The 18,512-nt window shown below is 40.9% G+C and overlaps 1 protein-coding gene across 1 annotated transcript in view; it reads left to right on the top strand.

Moving 5' to 3' along the window:
* The window catches only part of LOC140203291 (metabotropic glutamate receptor 8-like), a 407,290-nt gene that overhangs the window by 348,905 nt on the left and 39,873 nt on the right, over nt 1-18,512 (top strand). The window contains exon 9 of the mRNA XM_072269304.1: nt 1,929-2,861. Coding sequence (XP_072125405.1) covers nt 1,929-2,861 — 933 coding nt within the window. The remainder of the gene's footprint in view (nt 1-1,928; nt 2,862-18,512) is intronic.

Raw genomic sequence — 18,512 nt, 5'->3', positions numbered from 1 at the left:
CCAATAAGATTGAAAGAGTGCAGAGAAAATTTACAAGGTTGTTGCTGGGGCTTGAGGACCTGAGTTATAGGGAGAGGTTGAATTGGTTAGGACTTTATTCCTAGAGAGTAGAAGAATGAGGGAAGATTTGACAGAGATATACAAAATTATCAGGGGTGTAGATAGGGTAAATACAAGCAGGCTTTTTTCACTGAGGTTGCTTAAGGCTTATACTAGAAGTCAGGGTTAAAGGTGAAAGTTGAAATATTTATTGGCAACATGAAGGAGAGCTTCTTCTCTCAGAGCGTGGTGAGAATGTGAACTGCCGGTAGGAGTGGTGGCTGTGGCTTTGGTTTCAACATTTAAGAGAAATTTGGATAGGTATATGGATAGGAGGGGTATTCAGAGCTATGGTCCAGGTGCAGGTTGATGGGACTAGGCAGATTAATAGTTCAGCATGGACTAGATGGGCTGAAGGGCCTGTTTCTGTGCTGTAGTGTTCTGTGACTCTATGCATCTATAAGATTGTGGGGATCTGGGTAAACCAATATTCTTTGCCATGATAAAGTATCAGTTATGATGCAGGACTGGATGCACATGTGGACAGCATTCGATGAAGAATGCGAGGCTTCCCGGCATAATGTAAACTATCTGGGTTTTATATCAGTTAAATTGCCTTAAGTTGAAGGTCATGTGTTGTTTCTCCAGAACAATAGTAAAAGAATGTTCTGGAAATGCTACCTTCCGGAGGAAACATTAAATGGAGTGTAATTTTGCGAAGATTATTTAATCTCTGGTACCCTGATCCATTTGTATCCCTTGATGAATATTTCTAAAATGAGATTGTTTGCTTAGGTTGCTGTTTGTGCGAACATGCTACACAAAACTTGGCTGCTTCCTTTCCTATGTTACCACACTAATTTCCGTTCAGAAGAATTTCATTGGCTGTAGAGTGCCTTGGGTAATCAAATTATTATATTTTGATCTGATGTGTAAGGGGGCCGTTTTCACCCATTGCATCCATGCTGGCTCACAAAGCAATTCTGTTCCCCTCTAACTTTCCCTGCAACCTATTCTGTTTACATTACCGACACCTCCCCCCCCCCCCCCCCCCCAGATTCTACCACTCAGTTACATACCGGAGGCCATGTGCCAACCTGTACATTTCTGTGATGTGGGAGGTAACCAGGACAGCACCGGGAAGCCTATGCAGTCACAGAGCCCGGCAGCACCACAAGTAGGCATTAAACCTGGCTTGTAGGCACCAACTCGACCGATTGTACTGGCTGTGCCAACAGGAATGATCTGAAAGGGATGTGAAAAGTATAACGTATTGCTTGTGAATCAAAAAAAAGTGCATAAGAAACAGAATCCTGCTTGCCGTCCCATTTACTGTGACTTAGTGTCTACAAACCTGGCTATACCTCCTCCACCACGTGGATCTCCCCATGCAGTGATCGAGAAAAGAATCTTTCCAGCGATCTGCTTGTACTTAGAATATTACACTCGTTAATCCTTGCTCTTTACAATGGTTGAAGCAGGTATAATAACATTATTTAACAGGCACTTGGACTGTTTAAATCAGAGGTTCCCAATCTTTTTTATGCATGGACCAAGCAAGGGGTCCATGGACCCCAGGTTGGGAACCCCTGGTTTAGAGGACACTAGCTTAGATGGTTATTGTGGACAAGTTGGGCCAGAAATTGCATTTCCACATTGAATTGCCCTATGAGTCACAGAATATTTCAAATTGCACTACTTTTTGGTTAATCACCCATTAATGGATGGATTTTTCTGCCATGATTTAATATGAACATTTCTTTCAGTGGTTAATGTGCCACCGACTATGTATGAAAGCTATTTCAGTTCCTTTAAACGTTACAGCATAACCTGCCATGGCCTTTTATGTAGCAAACGGTAGATGACTTGGTGACCCATCTTTTTTTCAGGTGAAGGACATGCAGTGGGGCAGCGGACCCGCCATTCCACAGTCGGTCTGCAGCCAGCCATGTAAGGCCGGCGAGAGGAAGAAGACGGTGAAGGGTGTTCCGTGCTGCTGGCACTGCGAGCGCTGTGAGGGCTACCAGTATCAGATCGACGAATCAACCTGTCAGATGTGTCCGTTCAACAGGAAGCCCAACGCAAATGGCACAGACTGTCAGCTTATCCCCATAATCAAGCTGGAGTGGCATTCTCCTTGGGCAATCGTACCTGTCTTCATTGCTATGCTGGGAATCATAGCCACCACATTTGTCATAACAACCTTTATTCGTTATAACGACACACCGATAGTGAGGGCATCTGGCAGGGAGCTAAGCTATGTCTTGCTGACTGGGATATTCTTGTGCTATGCCGTAACCTTCCTAATGATTGCAACTCCCGATATAGTGCTCTGTTCCTTCCGGCGAATCTTCTTAGGGCTGGGTATGTGCATTAGCTATGCAGCACTGCTCACCAAGACTAACAGAATTCACAGAATATTCGAGCAAGGTAAGACATCTGTCTCTGCTCCCAAGTTTATCAGCCCGGCTTCCCAGCTGGTAATCACTTTTAGCCTCATCTCTCTGCAGCTCCTGGGAGTCTTTATCTGGTTTGCTGTTGATCCTCCACATACCATTGTAGACTATGGGGAGCAACGAACAGTTGACCCAGAAAATGCCAGGGGCGTTCTCAAGTGTGACATTTCTGACCTTTCTCTCATCTGTTCTCTGGGATACAGCATTCTGCTGATGGTCACGTGTACTGTGTATGCAATTAAAACCAGAGGGGTTCCAGAGACCTTCAACGAAGCCAAGCCCATTGGGTTTACCATGTACACCACCTGCATAATTTGGTTAGCTTTTATTCCAATATTTTTTGGCACAGCCCAGTCCGCTGAAAGGGTAAGTGGTTTAATAGTTTCATGGTCTTCCATTATTGCATAATATCAATGCTTCTCATTGAACATCTGTTTTAACTCATCTATATTTATTTGTTTTAATCTCTCATTGCTAAGTGAACAACAGTAATGCTCAAAAAACCCTTCTTTTTAAAAGAAGAATGTATTATCTATTTTCTGGTGGAAGCTCTATCCATTTGTACCTTCTGCGGATGCCATCCATTATTACCAGATAACTTTCCACGGTACTAAGGTGGGAATGTTGCTAGTTGGAGTGTTTCGCACAGGGGTCCCCAACCGTTTTTGCACCGTGGACCAGTTTAATATTGACAATATTCTTGCGGACTGGCCAACTGGCGGGGGGGGGGGGGGGGCGAGGTGGTTGCCAACGGAGAAGAGTAGCAGTCAAATACATTGTGTTTACCCCGAGAAAGACTACCATGACCATGAAGCCTTGCGCGGGCACCTGTGTGTGCGTGCGTGTACATGCCGACTTTTTTTCTACAGATCTTTTTTAGCGATTCTGTTCAGTGAAACTACACTGTACATACATTATTTCTACTTTATATAGGCTGTGTATTTATCATATCATTTCTGCTTTTACTATATGTTAGTGTTATTTTAGGTTTTGTGTAACACAACGCATGAATATAGTGATAAGTCAATTATAAGTCAATAGCATCATAACATTTTAAGTAACGTTTGGATATTAAACACACAGCACATATTTTCCCCGTATGAACATATAAAATCATTGCAACACACCAATATTGCTGAATCAGTGGGAGCCCTGGGCTTGTTTCCCTGCAACAAGACAGTCCCATTGAGGGGTGATGGGAGACAGCGATACCCGAAGGGGGTTCCTTATGTCCAGTCTATTCCACAATTTAGTTTTCGTTGCATTCATTGCAGAAAACCCCACTTCACAGAGATATGTTGGAAATGGAAGCAACATTTTCAGTGCTTTCATGGCTATCTCAGGATATTCAGCCTTGAATTTGATCCAGAATGCCGGCAGAGATGTTATGTCAAACATACTTTTCAGCCCACCGTCATCTGCAAGCTCGAGGACTTGATCTTCTTCCCGTGCTGACACGGATGACGCGTGTGTTCAGGTTCAACAGTGGCCGTGATAGGGAATGAGGAAAGGTGTTGCTGACTCCTATCGCCAAATCATAGCGTTTCCTAGTGGCCCAGTAGCACATGCTTTGCGGCCCGATACCAGTCCGCAGCCAAGTGGTTGGGGACCGCTGTTTTAGCAGACATGCTCCTTGTGAATCTCCCACCCTAGATTTCTGAGCTCATTTCAGTACTTCAAAAACTGGAACAATGCCTGTGTTCTGAGCGAGCAAGAAAACTGATTCTGGACAATTATGATCTGTTTTCCTCTCCATGGTGCAGAACTTCACAATGGAGGTTAAAATAGTGAAAGCACAAGTTCAAGTCTGGTAAGCAGAATGTCATTGATAGTAACTGTAAAGCCAAAAGCTTAAGAGTGACCTAATGAGGTCCTTAATATTATGTATTTAAGATTCAAGATTATAGATTGTTTACACAATTAATACAAATATAAAAACAATCCTATAAAACACAATGTGTTATCCATAGACTGATTGTACGTACATAAAGTTACACTAGGTGATGTTAACGTAGATGGCTAATTATGGAAGATTCCAAAATTGTTATACAGTAAGATGATACTGTGATTTTGGGAAAAACTAAACCAGCAATTGCCTCAACACATGTCAGTGGTAATAAACCTTATTCTGATTTGGACTCAGTATCAAATGGCATAGTTAAGGTGAAGAGCATGGACTTGTTTAAGGAGCAGCTGATTAAGAACACATGGGAGAAAGAAGTAGAGAGAGATGGGAAGAGTGAGTAGGAATGGAAGAGTTATGTGGAGTATTAGCAGCAGCATTGAATAAAGAAGAAATAAAAATTTGATTACTGTTTAAATTTCAATGTGATTATGCAACAGAACAAACTGAACATAGTCTTGAAATTTTCAAAAGTAATTTTTATTCCACATGAATTACTGTTAAGAATCACTCATGCACTAAGGACTGCATTAATATAAATTCCATAATATTCCTTGTATTTGCTTGTATTATAATAAAAAAGCCAGCGTTACTTTGATCTTTCAACATACAGTACTGTTGAAACGTATTAGGCACATATATATAACTAGGGTGTCTATGCCTTTTGCACTGTACTGTAATAATTCTATGTATTGCATTGTACTGATGCTGTAAATAAATCGAATTTCATGACATATAAAGGCATCCATTAGTCTTGCGAGACCATGGATTTGCGCCTGGAAAGTTTTCACTCTCCAGGGCGCAGGCCTGGGCAAGGTTGTATGGAAGATCAGCAGTTGCCCATGCTGCAAGTCTCCCATCTCCATGACACCAATGTTGTCCAAGGGAAGGACATTAGGACCCATACAGCTTGGCACCAGAGTCGTCACAGAGCAATGTGTGATTAAGTGCCTTGCTTAAGGACACAACGCGTTGCCTCGGCTGGGGCTCGAACTCACGACCTTCAGGTCGCTAGTCCAATGCCTTAACCACTTGGCCACGTGCCATGTATGAGCGATGATAAACATGGTTCTGATATGGGTCTCTATTGTGGACTGAGAGTGAGAAGGGGACAGAGAGTGGGGAAATCATGATTTGGAAAAGGCGAAGGGAGAGGGAAGAGAGTGGAAATTTCCAGAGAGACATCCTGTAATGAATAAACCAATTGCTTGGGATCAAATTACCTTGCCTGATGTCTCAGGGCTGAATATGTCTGCACCCACGCCACACCCCTCCCACGGCACTCCACCCTTGCCATTCCAACAATCTTTGCTCCCGCCAGCTTTACAAACTCGCTCTCTACCCCTCGTTGACAAATACAGTACTGTGCAAAAGTCTTCAGCAGCCTAGCTATATATATGTGTCTAAGATGTTTTCACAGTGCTGTATTTATTAATAGTGACAAGCAGAAATGTGGTACACGTTAGGGAACATCATCAATGGGGACGGGAGAGGTTCTGGAGGATTGGAGGGTTGAGGATGTTCCTTTATTCAAGAAAGGGAGTAGAGATAGCCCAAGAAATTATAGACCAGTGAGTCCTACCTCAGTGGTTGGTAAGTTGATGGAGAAGATCCTGAGAGGCAGGATTTATGAACATTTGGAGAGGTATAATATGATTAGGAATAGACAGCATGGCTTTTTCAAGGGCAGGTCGTGCCTTACGAGCCTGGTTGAATTTTTTGAGGATGTGACTAAACACATTGATGAAGGAAGAGCAGTAGATGTAGTGTATATGGATTTCAGCAATGCATTTGATAAGCTACCCCATGCAACGCTTATTGAGAAAGTAAAGAGGCATGAGATCCAAGCGGACATTACCTTATGGATCCAGAACTGGCTTGCTCACAGAAGGCAAGTGGTTGTAGACGGGTCATAGTCTGCATGGAGGCCGGTGACCAGTGGTGTGCCTCAGGGATCTGTTCTGGGACCCTTACTCTTTGTAATTTTTATAAATGACCTGGATGAGGAAATGGAGGGATGAGTTAGTAAATTTGCTGATGACACAAAGGTTGGGGGTGTTGTAGATAGTGTGGAGGGCTGTCAGAGGTTACAACAGGATATTGATAGGATGCAAAACTGGGCTGAGAAGTGGCAGATCGAGTTCAACCCAGATAAGTGTGAGGTAGTTCATTTTGGTAGGTCAAGTATGATGGTAGAATATAGCATTAATGGTAAGGCTCTTGGCAGTGTGGAGGATCAGAGGGATTTTGGGGTCCGAGTCCACAGGACGCTCAAAGCAGCTGCGCAGGTTGACTCTGTGGTTAAGAAGGCATACGGTGTATTGGCCTTCATCAGTCATGGAATTAAATTTAGGAGCCGAGAGGTAATGTTGTAGCTATATAGGACCTCGGTCAGACCCCACTTGGAATACTATGTTCAGTTCTGGTCGCCTCACTGCAGGATGGATGTGGAAGCCATAGAAAGGGTGCAGAGGAGATTTACAAAGATGTTGCCTGGATTGGGGAGCATGCCTTATGAAAACAGGTTGAGTGAACTTGGCCTTTTCTCCTCTGAGTGACAGAGGATGAGAGGTGACCTGACAGAGGTGTATAAGATGATGAGAGGCATTGATCGTGTGGATAGTCAGAGGCTTTTTCCCAGGGCTGAAATGGTTGCCATAAGAGGACACAGGTTTAAGGTGCTGGGGAGTAGGTACAGAGGAGATGTCAGGGGTAAGGTTTTTACTCAGAGAGTGGTGAGTGCGTGAAATGGGCTGCCAGCAACGGTGGTGGAGGCGGATACGATAGGGTCTTTTAAGAGACTTTTGGATAGGTACATGGAGCTTAGAAAAATAGAGGGTTCTAGGTAAGCCTAGTAATTTCTAAGGTAGGGACAACTTTGTGGGCCGAAGGGCCTATATTGTGCTGCAGGTGTTCTATGTATCTACGTTTCTAAATGCTGGGAAAAGTATAAAGGGATGTGACTGAAAACCAACCTTGATTGCTTTCATTTAAGTATTAAGTAGAAAAAGATTTGTGTTGGAATGGATAATCTGACAGAGAAACTATTCAAAAAATCAAAAGTAGTGTATCCATAAATTGTGCAGCATTTTTCATAAGCTTGGGATGCTTGCATAAACTGTCAAAGCATTCATAACCAATTACATACTTCTAAAATGCAGCAGCTAACATAATGTAAGAATTGTAGCAGCAAATTTGCGCACAAAATCCTGCAGACTGCAATGAGGTGAAGACCAGGGTTTTCATTGGTGCTAATTATTCATCAGGAGAGTTCCCCTGAAGAGGTAAACTACCTGAGAGGCTGCATATTTACACCTTTCCTTGGTAATGAAGGGTCAGCTTGGGCTTACTGATTAAACGGATGAATTGATATTTTGTTAGGTTTGTCTGTTGAATACTATTGAAGACACTACCAAAGTAAAATAAAATACAGCTGGTTATACCTTTTTGGAAAACTGCTGATGGATGATTAGTTTCAGATCTGCTATACAAAAAGACCAATTGAAATTGTGCTGGAGGAAGATCATGTGCTAACAAAAGAAGTTTGGGCTGGGGATTGAAGGAATTACTGCTGTATGTTGCCATCTAAGTAATGAGTGAATTGGATTAACTGTAAGCATAATTTTCTTCATTTGTTAAGTCTAAGGTTTTAGACTGAACAGATCTAGAGAGATAAAAGCAGAAAGTTCTGGAAATGCTTTGCAGGTCAGGCAATAATTATGGAAAAAGAAACAGATAACATTTCAGGTCTGCGATACTTATATTAAAACTGAGACGAAAGATCTGACAAAAGGTCTTAGTCTTGAATTGTTAGCTCTAATTCTATTCAAACAGATGCTGCCTGACCTGCTGACAATTTTTAGCATTTTCTGTCTTTACTTCAGATTTGCAATGCCTACAGCTTTTAATTTGAATTTTGAGGGGAAATGGTGTTGATGTGTAAAGAACAAAATTTTGGCTGAAGCGTAGGTCTTGTTGCATTTGAATTTCTGCACAAGATGAGGATGCAGGCTCAAGCTGATATTAGACAAGGGGCTCGATATCAGTATAGCAGAGGATGGTAAATCATTGGACTTCCTTACCCTGGATAATTGTAAACCGGTAGTTGTTCTGTTCCTTCAGACCTGGCTGGACAGATTTCTGGATATTAAGGGAATTAATGGATATGGAGATTGTACTGGAAAGTGGTGTTGGGGGAAAAGTTCAGGCATGTTCTCAATGACAGACAGAATATATTTAAATAACCACTTGGTCTATTCATAATTATATTTCATTGTTTTAGTAGCTCTTTGTACCAGAGCAACAAAATGTAACAGTAAAGAGTTGTGAGGTAATAGCAATTCGCAGTCCACCAGCAATGTGTTCTACTTCCAATACCAATGCAATCAACCCTTGCATTAATTTCCACTTCCCCACATCAGCCATTTATCTCTCTGAGGTAGGTCCAGCTGGATAGCCAGTACTTGCTAATATAGAGGAGAGTTATAGTCATTACCAATAGAAGGTACATACAGAATACTCACAGAGAAAAGAGATTTCTTTTGATATAAAGCTTCATCATTTCCAATTTACCCCAACTTATTCTACATCTACTGTAGCTAATCAAGAAAGATATTAGTAAACAATTGATTAACAAAACAGACTTGAGAAATGTCATTGGGTGATTCTCATGGGTGATTTTTACTGGAGTTTCAACGATTTCTCACTTTAATTTTTAAGGTAAGGGGTGGGAAGTTCAAGTGGGATATTAGAGGACGGTTTTTTGCTCAGAGAGTCGTTGGTACGTGGAATGCACTGCCTGAATCAGTGGTGGAGGCAGATACACTAGTGAAGTTTAAGAGACTACTAGACAGGTATATGGAGGAATTTAAGGTGGGGTTTATATGGGAGGCAGGGTTTGAGGGTCGGCACAACATTGTGGGCCAAAGGGCCTGTAATGTGCTGTATTATTCTATGTCCTATGTTCTACGTTCTAATTTGAGGAATGACCATCATTCTTTTCCTCACATTATCTTTCCTCCTGTTAAACACCTGTACCATATTTGAAGCAGATATTATAATTCAAAGTAGGTTCTTATTATTTATATCTTGGTATGAATTGGGCTTGGACAATTAAGTTTCTCTTTTCTGTAACCATGGGAATGATCTTAACAGGTTAGTTTCAATTTCATTTAACCTCCTCATATTCTGAGACTCATTCATTATTTGAACTGGGAGGAGTTTTGCTTGTATTTGTTATTGGAGTGTTGCTGGTACCTTACAGTTAACCCACAGATGGCTGAAGCAGTATCACAAGCAAACGTTTGAGAGAGCAGAGACACCCTGATGAAATAACCTCCCGCATGCAACATCATTTGGAGATGAGAGAAATTTGATATTCATAGAGAGCATTCAGAGAATGTGAGCATGGTGAAAACCAATGCCTTGCAGAGTTACAAACCGTTATAAATAATTACAGAGAACTGGGGTATAATTATTAGAGAATTGGGTGGTGTTAAAGGATATACCTTTGGCTTCCTAATTATTAAAGGTCAGATAATCTGTAGTAACTGGAAGTCATTGTACATGGCAGAGGGTTACATAAAATCAGTACAAATGTTAGCTTAATCAGACATTTAATGTAATGTATGAGATATCCAGCTTGATGATTTCCACCTGAGCAACACAGTGGAGCAGCCTATAGTGCTGTTGTAACACAGTCTAGTAACCTGTCTTCAACCTGACCTTGGCATTGGCACTTTCTCTTTGTGATCATGCATGATTTCCCCAAAACGCTCCAGTTGTTCTCCTCCATCCAAAAAATATGCTTGTAGGTTAATTGCAGATGGTACATTGCCTGTCATGTGGATGGGAGACAGAAGAATTGAAGGATTTGGTGGTCAAGTGAAAGAGTATAGGTTACTTTGAAATAAATGATGGAATGGGATAGATGGGAACATTCTGTAATCCAACACAGATATGATGGGATGAATGGCCCCTCCCATTCCATGATATTAGAGATTATGAAACTGGGCATATTTCAGCAGAGGATATTGATGACTCTTCAGATCACAAGATAATGGCTCAATATTTATTTGGAATGTAGAACTTAATTATTCTATCCCTGAGACATTTTATCTATATACGATATGAAAAGTAAATGCTTGCTCTGTCTTTAGGAATGACAGGTGGAGCTGAACTTAAAACTTGCAGAATAGTATGCCACAGTAGAAGACCATTTAGACCATTCTAAATGGGTCTCTGAAAGAGTCAACACCTAGACCATCACAGGGTCTCTGAAAGAGCCAACACCTAGACCATCACAGGGTCTCTGAAAGAGCCAACACTTAGTTCCACTGTCCAGCTTTTCCCCCATGGTCCTGCACCTTTTTGCTCATGTAACAAGGCCCAATAAAGTTTGTACCTAGGTTCAAAATTCATGTGCTTTTATCCCTCAAAACCTTATGTCTGACAGGAGGATTTACATTAATTTCCCCTATATGCAGTGTGAGTTCCTGTTCATGCTTATGTATGTTCCCATAAGCCTGAAAAGAACTGTGGTGATGAGCTTGCACTAATTGTCAGGCGAATGTTTGCTTTTCTTGTACTTTTGCTCTTTGATTATCATTTTAATTGTTAGCGGTGAGGTACGGTAAAAGTTTGATACAATGACATGTGCATCCACTGTGGATGATGCATATGCAATTACATCTTTTGGCTCAAACTGATGGGAATTGCTGAAAGATTTCAAATAATCAGGCACACATTAAACTTATCCAACCTTGAAGTTATGGGAAAAGAATAGAGACTTGTCTTGGCTGACTAGTTAAGGCAGCTGTTTTATCAATAGTGTGAATGCCTGACTGATTGAGTTGATTGAGGTGTGATAGTTGTCCATATTTACATTGTAAACACCAACAAACACTTCTTAATTGTTTCAGATTATTATCGTTGCTATTGTAACAGGGTGAGAATCCACGATTCAGATAACTCAACTGCAGTTTGTTTTATTGACCTTCAATACCATCCTGACACGCAATGCCACATTCAATGGAAGAGAGTTATTGAAAAAAAGTGTGAGGTGGCAAAGAGCAGGAGAAATAAAGTCCAGAACGTAAATCTGAACATGTCTCTTGTGGACTGTTTCAAATTTTATTAACCCAACATCATTGATTTACACAGGACTAAAAATGCCAAATAAATTTCTGCAAACTCGAGGATACTGCCTTAGAGTTATAAAGTTAATAACTCAACCAGGACCAATCTGAGCCCCACCTGATGTCAAAAATTATATTTTTTTCTATTCCCCTTCCAAATGAGTATTGGTCTAAGTAAAACTATCCTAAAAATACTATTCATTTGCCATAACACAAAGCAAGTTACCCTAACCTGGATAAAATCCTGAATCAGGACACCAGAGTATGGCATTGTCTGACCTATCATATAACCAAATGCTCTATCGGAATATTCTATCATTAATATACAATCAGGTCCCCTGAGGCTCTCTTCTGAGATACAAAGGTTCAGATTGACTGAGAGAAACAAACTGGAAGATGATTAACTTTGCCCCATGGCCCATATTTTAGGTAAGGTAAACCTCTTAAACTATGAACTGGTATCTCACGTGGAGGAAACCCACGTGGTCACGGGGAGAACATACAACAGCAGGAATTAAACCCGGGTCAGTGGTGCTGTAGATAGCGTTAATTCTAATCACTACGCTCCCACACACCCCAAAATGACGATGTGATTACTGGAAAGGGTAGGGGGAATGAGTAGGTGTGCTGCATTGGGATTTCTTTCTCGGCAAGGTCTCGTGGAAGTTGGTCAACAAGATTTGAGCAAACAAAGTTGAGAGGCCAGTGCTTAAGAAGCACCTATCTCAATGATATCGCTGAAGGGATTAAATATTCTATTTCAAAGGTTGCTGATCAGTTGGGTTGTAGGTAGAGAGAAGGATGTAAAAATGCTTCAAGGAGTGGAATGACTGGGAAGGAGGTGCAACATAATGTGAATAAAAATGAAGTTACGTACCTTGGTGTATTTGACAAAGAAAAGACTCATTTTAAATGGTATGAGTTGGTAATATCAATGTTCAAAGGGAGTTGGTGTCCTCGTATGCAACTCAGTGATGCAGCAAATAACTAGGAAGGTAAATGTGATATTGGTCTTTATTATAGAAGGATTTGACTACAGTAGTAAAAATGTCTTACTGCAGTTATGTAGAGCATAATTACATAGAATACAACTGGAACATTATCACGAGAAAATCTGCGGATGCTGGAGATCCACATATACAATATTGCAGGAACTCAGCAGGCCAGGCAGCATCGATGGAAAAAAGTAAACAGTTGACATTTTGGACCAAAACCCTTCATCAGGAGTGGACAGTTCTGGTTTCCTTTCCTATGAAAGAATATATTTTTCATAGAGGGAGTGGTGTGAAGATTCACCAGTTTGTTTCAGTGATGGTGGGCTTATCTTGTGAGGAGAGATACAGTAAAGTCATCCGATATTCCTTAGAGCTTAGGAAAATTGAAAAGAAATCTCACTGAAATCTAACAATTCTTACAGGATTTTATAGGCTGGATGCAGGAAGAATGTTCCATGGCTGGAACAAAGGGTTTCAAAATAAAGGGTAGGTCATTGAGGACTGTGTTGATGGTAAAGCATCTTCATGCAAAGGGTGATGAATATTAGATATTTACCCTGATCAGCTGTAGAGGTGTAGAAGCTAGCATGCCTGTAAGCTGATTCAGACTTCCAAATCCACCAGTAAGCCATCGTTCGACAGAAATACATGGCCACCTGGAACATGAGTTTAAGTACTGTAGCTAACCTCTACTGGTTCTTTTCTGAATGGATGGTTAGTCATTTATATGGTGTCCAATGCTTTTTGAGTGTTTTCATTGATTGAAGGGCCCTTATGATATGATTCAAGTGGACTTCCTTGATTCAGTCTTGATATACAGCACCACCGTGGAATAGATATAGGTTGAAGATGTGGGTTCTGAAGAGCTGACCTGGGTGGAGACCATGCCTCTGTGTGCTACTCAGATGCACTGAAGTTGATGCCTTTGAGGTGGCACGAAGGTGGTGTGCAGTGAAAACGTGAGTGACTGCCCTGGGTGTTTCTTTTGTGATCGCAAGACCCTACTGGACATTGATTGCTGCAGGCCTGCTTCTCTTGTTTTGTGGGGAGACAGGTGATGAGGCAGTAGTCTTGCCTCGGTTGTAGCTAGGACCAGGCCTCTATCCTCGGGCTTGCATTTTACCATCACGCTGGGGCTCGGTTGAGATGGCCTCCCTCATCAATGCTGCCCTCCAGTGGAATTACAGGCTGGACTGCCAGGAACCATCAACTTGTGTGACTTGTCATTTAGGAACCTGGTCTAAAAATTGTTTTATAATGTGACTACGTTCTTTTTTTTTCTTTCTCGTTATTTTGAATGCACGTGTATGTTTTTGCACTTTGGCCCCAGAGAAACGCTGTCTCATTCAGCTGTATCCATGTATGGATTGAATGACAATTAAACTTGATTTGATTTTTGAAGGCTGACTTAGTTGAGGTTTCTAAATGCTGAAGAGTAGAAGTTGTAACTGGTTGTGGCCAGAACTAAGGGACATGATATTGAGATTGGGGTGAGAGCACTGAGGAATGAAATTAGGAAATCATTAGGAATTTGATACCCTCTTCCTCCTAAGCGATAAAAATGCAAAATTACTTGAAATTACTTGAGATAGAATTTTTGCTGGAGAAAAATTTCAAGGAAGATGAAACAAAGGAAGGTAAATTAAATCACTTTACAGTTTAACCACAATCTGGATGAAAACAGAACAACCTCTATTTTTGTAATTAAGTTCCTAAAGACTAACTTTAAGATTGGAGCACAGAGGTGATTTCAAGATATTGATCTTCTGTGGAGCATAGGCCATTGATGACCTCCTGTCTCCATCATCCAAGTCGATGGTCTGGTTGTAGTTTCTGTGATCCATTGTATCCACTATACAGGGATTTGGCCTATACAGCTTCACTGGAGTCCTGCAGGTCAGCATTACCTGTTTCCACCTCTGATGACAAGGATGCTGGGTTGGACTTTCAGAGCCATGAAATTAATAGATATTATAACTTAGTTATAACAAATTTCCTGGGGTTTGAATATGAAGGGATATTATCACTTGGCAGAAAATTATCCACTAATTAATTCATTTGGAATCAAATAGCACACAACACTATTAGAAGTATCCACCATCAATTTTACTTCAGATGTAATGAAAATATGTTAGATGGGTTCTTTATCACTATGTTCTTTATTCAATGCTGTTCCATTTTCTGCACTTTTGTTTTCAGTGTTTTGTAACTGGAAGGTAACTGTTCAACAGGACAGAGGGGGCCAGGAAGCTTCAATTAGTTGTTGCTTTTGGGCAACAAGTTTATTTCAGGGTCATAGTTACAAGATTAAGGGGTGGTCCTTCAAAACTGCAGGAACTTCTCACACACTTTGGCTAATCTCTGCAGTTCTCTATCCCAGAGGATTATGGAGACTAATAATTAGCAGTTTGTAAGGAGAATATAGGTATATTTTTAAATGATCAGGGAATTGCAAGCCATGTAGAACTGGCACAAAAGAGGCCATCAGCTAGGACCATATTCAATGATAGAGGAGGCTTGAGGGGCCAAAAGGCTTCCTGCTGCCTTATTTTCTTTTGTTCTTATGTTCCTTAATGATGAAACAGAGTATTAAAGGGTCTAGGCAAGGAGTCACATATTGGTGAAGCAAAATGCTAAGAGTCTTTTTCTAGGTCTGAGAGAATGGTTGGATTTTCGTGACTTGGCACTGTTAAAGCATACAATAGAAGCAAATGATAAAGTGGCTTCTCTTGATGGAGGAGCATCTAACAGATGCACTGTAATAGTTCAATGTTTTTCCAAAGCCTCCAGTATCCTGCTTTTCTAATACTATATAATTGATTCTCTGCCTTGCTCCAAATTTGCAAACAAACTCAGTAAACACTGAATTGTGCAATGTTGTGTTTAGATACTTAAGCACTGACTTTGGGGCTTTAGGTTCTTGGCAGAACATTTTGATTGAAAGGCAGTCTGGGATGTAATTGGCATTGTGACCACGGCTTTAATCAAATGTTCTTACTAACCCAAACCTACCATTCCGACAGTGCTGTGAAGAAGTCAAACCTGAATTTAACTTATCTTTTGCTTTACACAGATCGTTACACTGTCAACATGTGTCTTTAGGGCAAGTTCATCTGTTCCCACTGCAGATTAGAGAGAAGTGCAGTAATAGAGAAAACCGTTTGGGGTGGGGGCAAAAGGTTTGTGTGGGTGCTGGGTAAGGCAGAGTGGGTGAAGTGCAAAAGGAAAGGGAACTAAATTTATGTATGGACTGAGGAAGTGTTCTGAAATTTGTTCATGTTTAAACCAAAGGGAAATCTTTTTCATTATCCGCGAGCATAAATATTGATTGGTCTTGTGTGTCATGTGGTATACTATTGATCTGAGGTTTTCCGATATAAACAGGAGTATGTCTTAACAGGATAACAAACAGAAGGTATTTATCATATTTTTTGATATATTAACCTGGGGGTTCCCAACATGGAGTCCACAAACCCCTCACTTAATGGTAAGGTTCCATGGCATAAAAAAGGTTGGGAACCAAAGATCAATTAACTTAACTTCTTCCATTAAAGTGTGTTCAATATGTACATTCATTTCAGAAACTGCTGTCGTTTGGAATGGAAAGCAGAAACACTGAACATCTAACTCTGCTGAGTTAGTGGCAGTGGGTATGAACTCTGAAATGAATGCCTACATGTCATTTCCTGCTGCTGTCCTAATTCACAGGTTGGGCATCCTCAAGGCTGTGTAGCCCTGCTTCATCTTGGGTGACTGATTTAGTGCTTTCTTCCACATAGATAGAAAGCTTCACCTCTGCATGACCGATCAGAGAGAGGCTTAGATGAGTATTGATTTGAATTTGCCAGACTAAGTAAACAAATTGGAGTGACAGGAGACCCCGGGACATGAAATATTTTATAATGACAAGGAGCTAAGTAGAGTTTTGCAAGACAAGGTGAGCGAAGTTGGAGCACTTGCTGAATTAAAGTTCTTGCATTAAGGTTACACAGAAGAATGTACACAATTGGATGACTTTTTTTCCCTCATGTTTTTGGTGAGAAACAATTTGTCGAGTATAGTTGACAATTCAGCCACTTGAGCTTGTTCCATCATTCAATACGATCTGATCTGTATCCTAAATCTATTTCCTACCTGGTTTCATAACCAGTGATAGAACCATACGGTACAGGAACTGGCCCTTTGGACAAGTAAAGCAGGGTCGGCCATCAACCACCCTAGTTTACGTTAGTTTACACTAATTTCACTTTATTCTCTCCACATTCCCACCAAGTTTCGCCCACACATCTGTTTTGACTATATTCATATCTCCCCATGAAATAGACAGGTCACTCACTCCATCAGATCTGTGACAAAATTCTGAGCTGCCCTATCAGTCCTCTGTCCCAGTTACCTATTATGTCTTACAGGCCCATCCATTCCACCCAGAATACACCCACCACTCAACTGTGGGTAGTTTACAGAAGCCAATTACCTTAGCAACCAGCATGTCATAGAGTTATACAGCAAGCAAACAGATCCTATCAAGTTCATGCTGGCCAGCAAGTACTGAATTAAACTAATCCAACATTAAACACATTTTGTATTCTCCTCACATTCCCATCACCTCCCCCAGACTCCACCACTCACCTACACACTAGGGGCAGTTGACAGTGGCCAGCTTCCCTACCAACCTGCACACCTTTGGGATATGAAGGATGCCAGAGCACCTGTACAAAGCTTACATCATCAAATGGGAGCATGGAAACTCCATACAGATAATACCTGAGGTCAGGATTGAATTCAGATTGTTGGGGCATCTGTGGTGTCACATGCACAGTGACACAGGTTGAAATACAGCTTGGACTCAGGATCAGCTCTCATTTAGCACAACTGAGCTCACTAGGTGAATAAAAGTGCTTAAGACATCATCATCGCAATAGATAGGTGCTAGCATTTATACTATAGAGTAAGGCAGTAGTTGCCATTAATTTTCATTATTAAATTGTCAGTTTGATATTGACTGAAGTTGAATTGCCCATTGGCACATTGATCTCTAAAGGGGAGGCTTTGTCTACTGGCAAATGAGATTTCTGTGAAACTTAAGTATGGTGATTTTAATTATTTGAGGCAGGATTAATCAGGAAGCTCTTTCTAATAACTTCAATCCTTCATGGACTTTTGATGACTCCAAGACATTCTGTGAAATCATACCATCTACTTAGCTCTCCTTAGCATTCAACCTACATTATTATTATGATTGCTGGTGTCGCTTCTTTATTCTAACCTCTGGTCCTGGCTTTTCCTGGGATTGCCATGCTGCAGTTTTTTTTAGGCACATATATCTCATTCACTGTCTGTGTATGACCCAGGACAACCTTTACTCTGGTTGCAGCATAATGCCCATTCCTGGCTCCTTTCATTCACTTGCTGCATGTTCAAAATCTCTTTGTACACAGATTGTAGGATTATTGGAATTACAACAAATATTCCTTCTGGCTTTTCCAGCAATCTGCACCAGATGCAAGAATACTAATAGGATATTTTGGAACATTCATATTTACATATTCTGCATCCGCTAGTTTCTTGAAGGTGCTGCTCTACCTAGCTAATTCATTAGCTCTCCATGTCAACCTCTCTGACACATTTAGATTTTGCCTCTATTTGTATCTTCCAACTGTTAGTTTTCCTACAGTACGGTAAATGGTTAAGCCAATCCCGTTGGCAGTTTTTTTTTCCTCAAAGTTTTCTCATATTCTTTCACAAGGAGGAGAGAATACCAGCATACTATATGCTTAGACATGATTTTTAACCATCAATTGCCGATGAGCACGCAGTGGCTCCCCTAAGATAACGGCATGAAGTGATGCAGAGGCCACTCCAGCTCCCAAAAATGGGGCAAGCTTTAAATTCTTAGATAGTCTTTCAAAGTTTCAAGTCAGGGACCTCAGTCATCTGAAGCTCTGCTAATACAGCGCTGCTGAACACTGTTAGACAAAATTAA

The sequence above is a fragment of the Mobula birostris genome, chromosome 9 (assembly GCF_030028105.1).
Source record: "Mobula birostris isolate sMobBir1 chromosome 9, sMobBir1.hap1, whole genome shotgun sequence".
Classification (NCBI taxonomy): domain Eukaryota; kingdom Metazoa; phylum Chordata; class Chondrichthyes; order Myliobatiformes; family Myliobatidae; genus Mobula; species Mobula birostris.
This window is presented reverse-complemented; position numbering and strand designations above follow the sequence as displayed.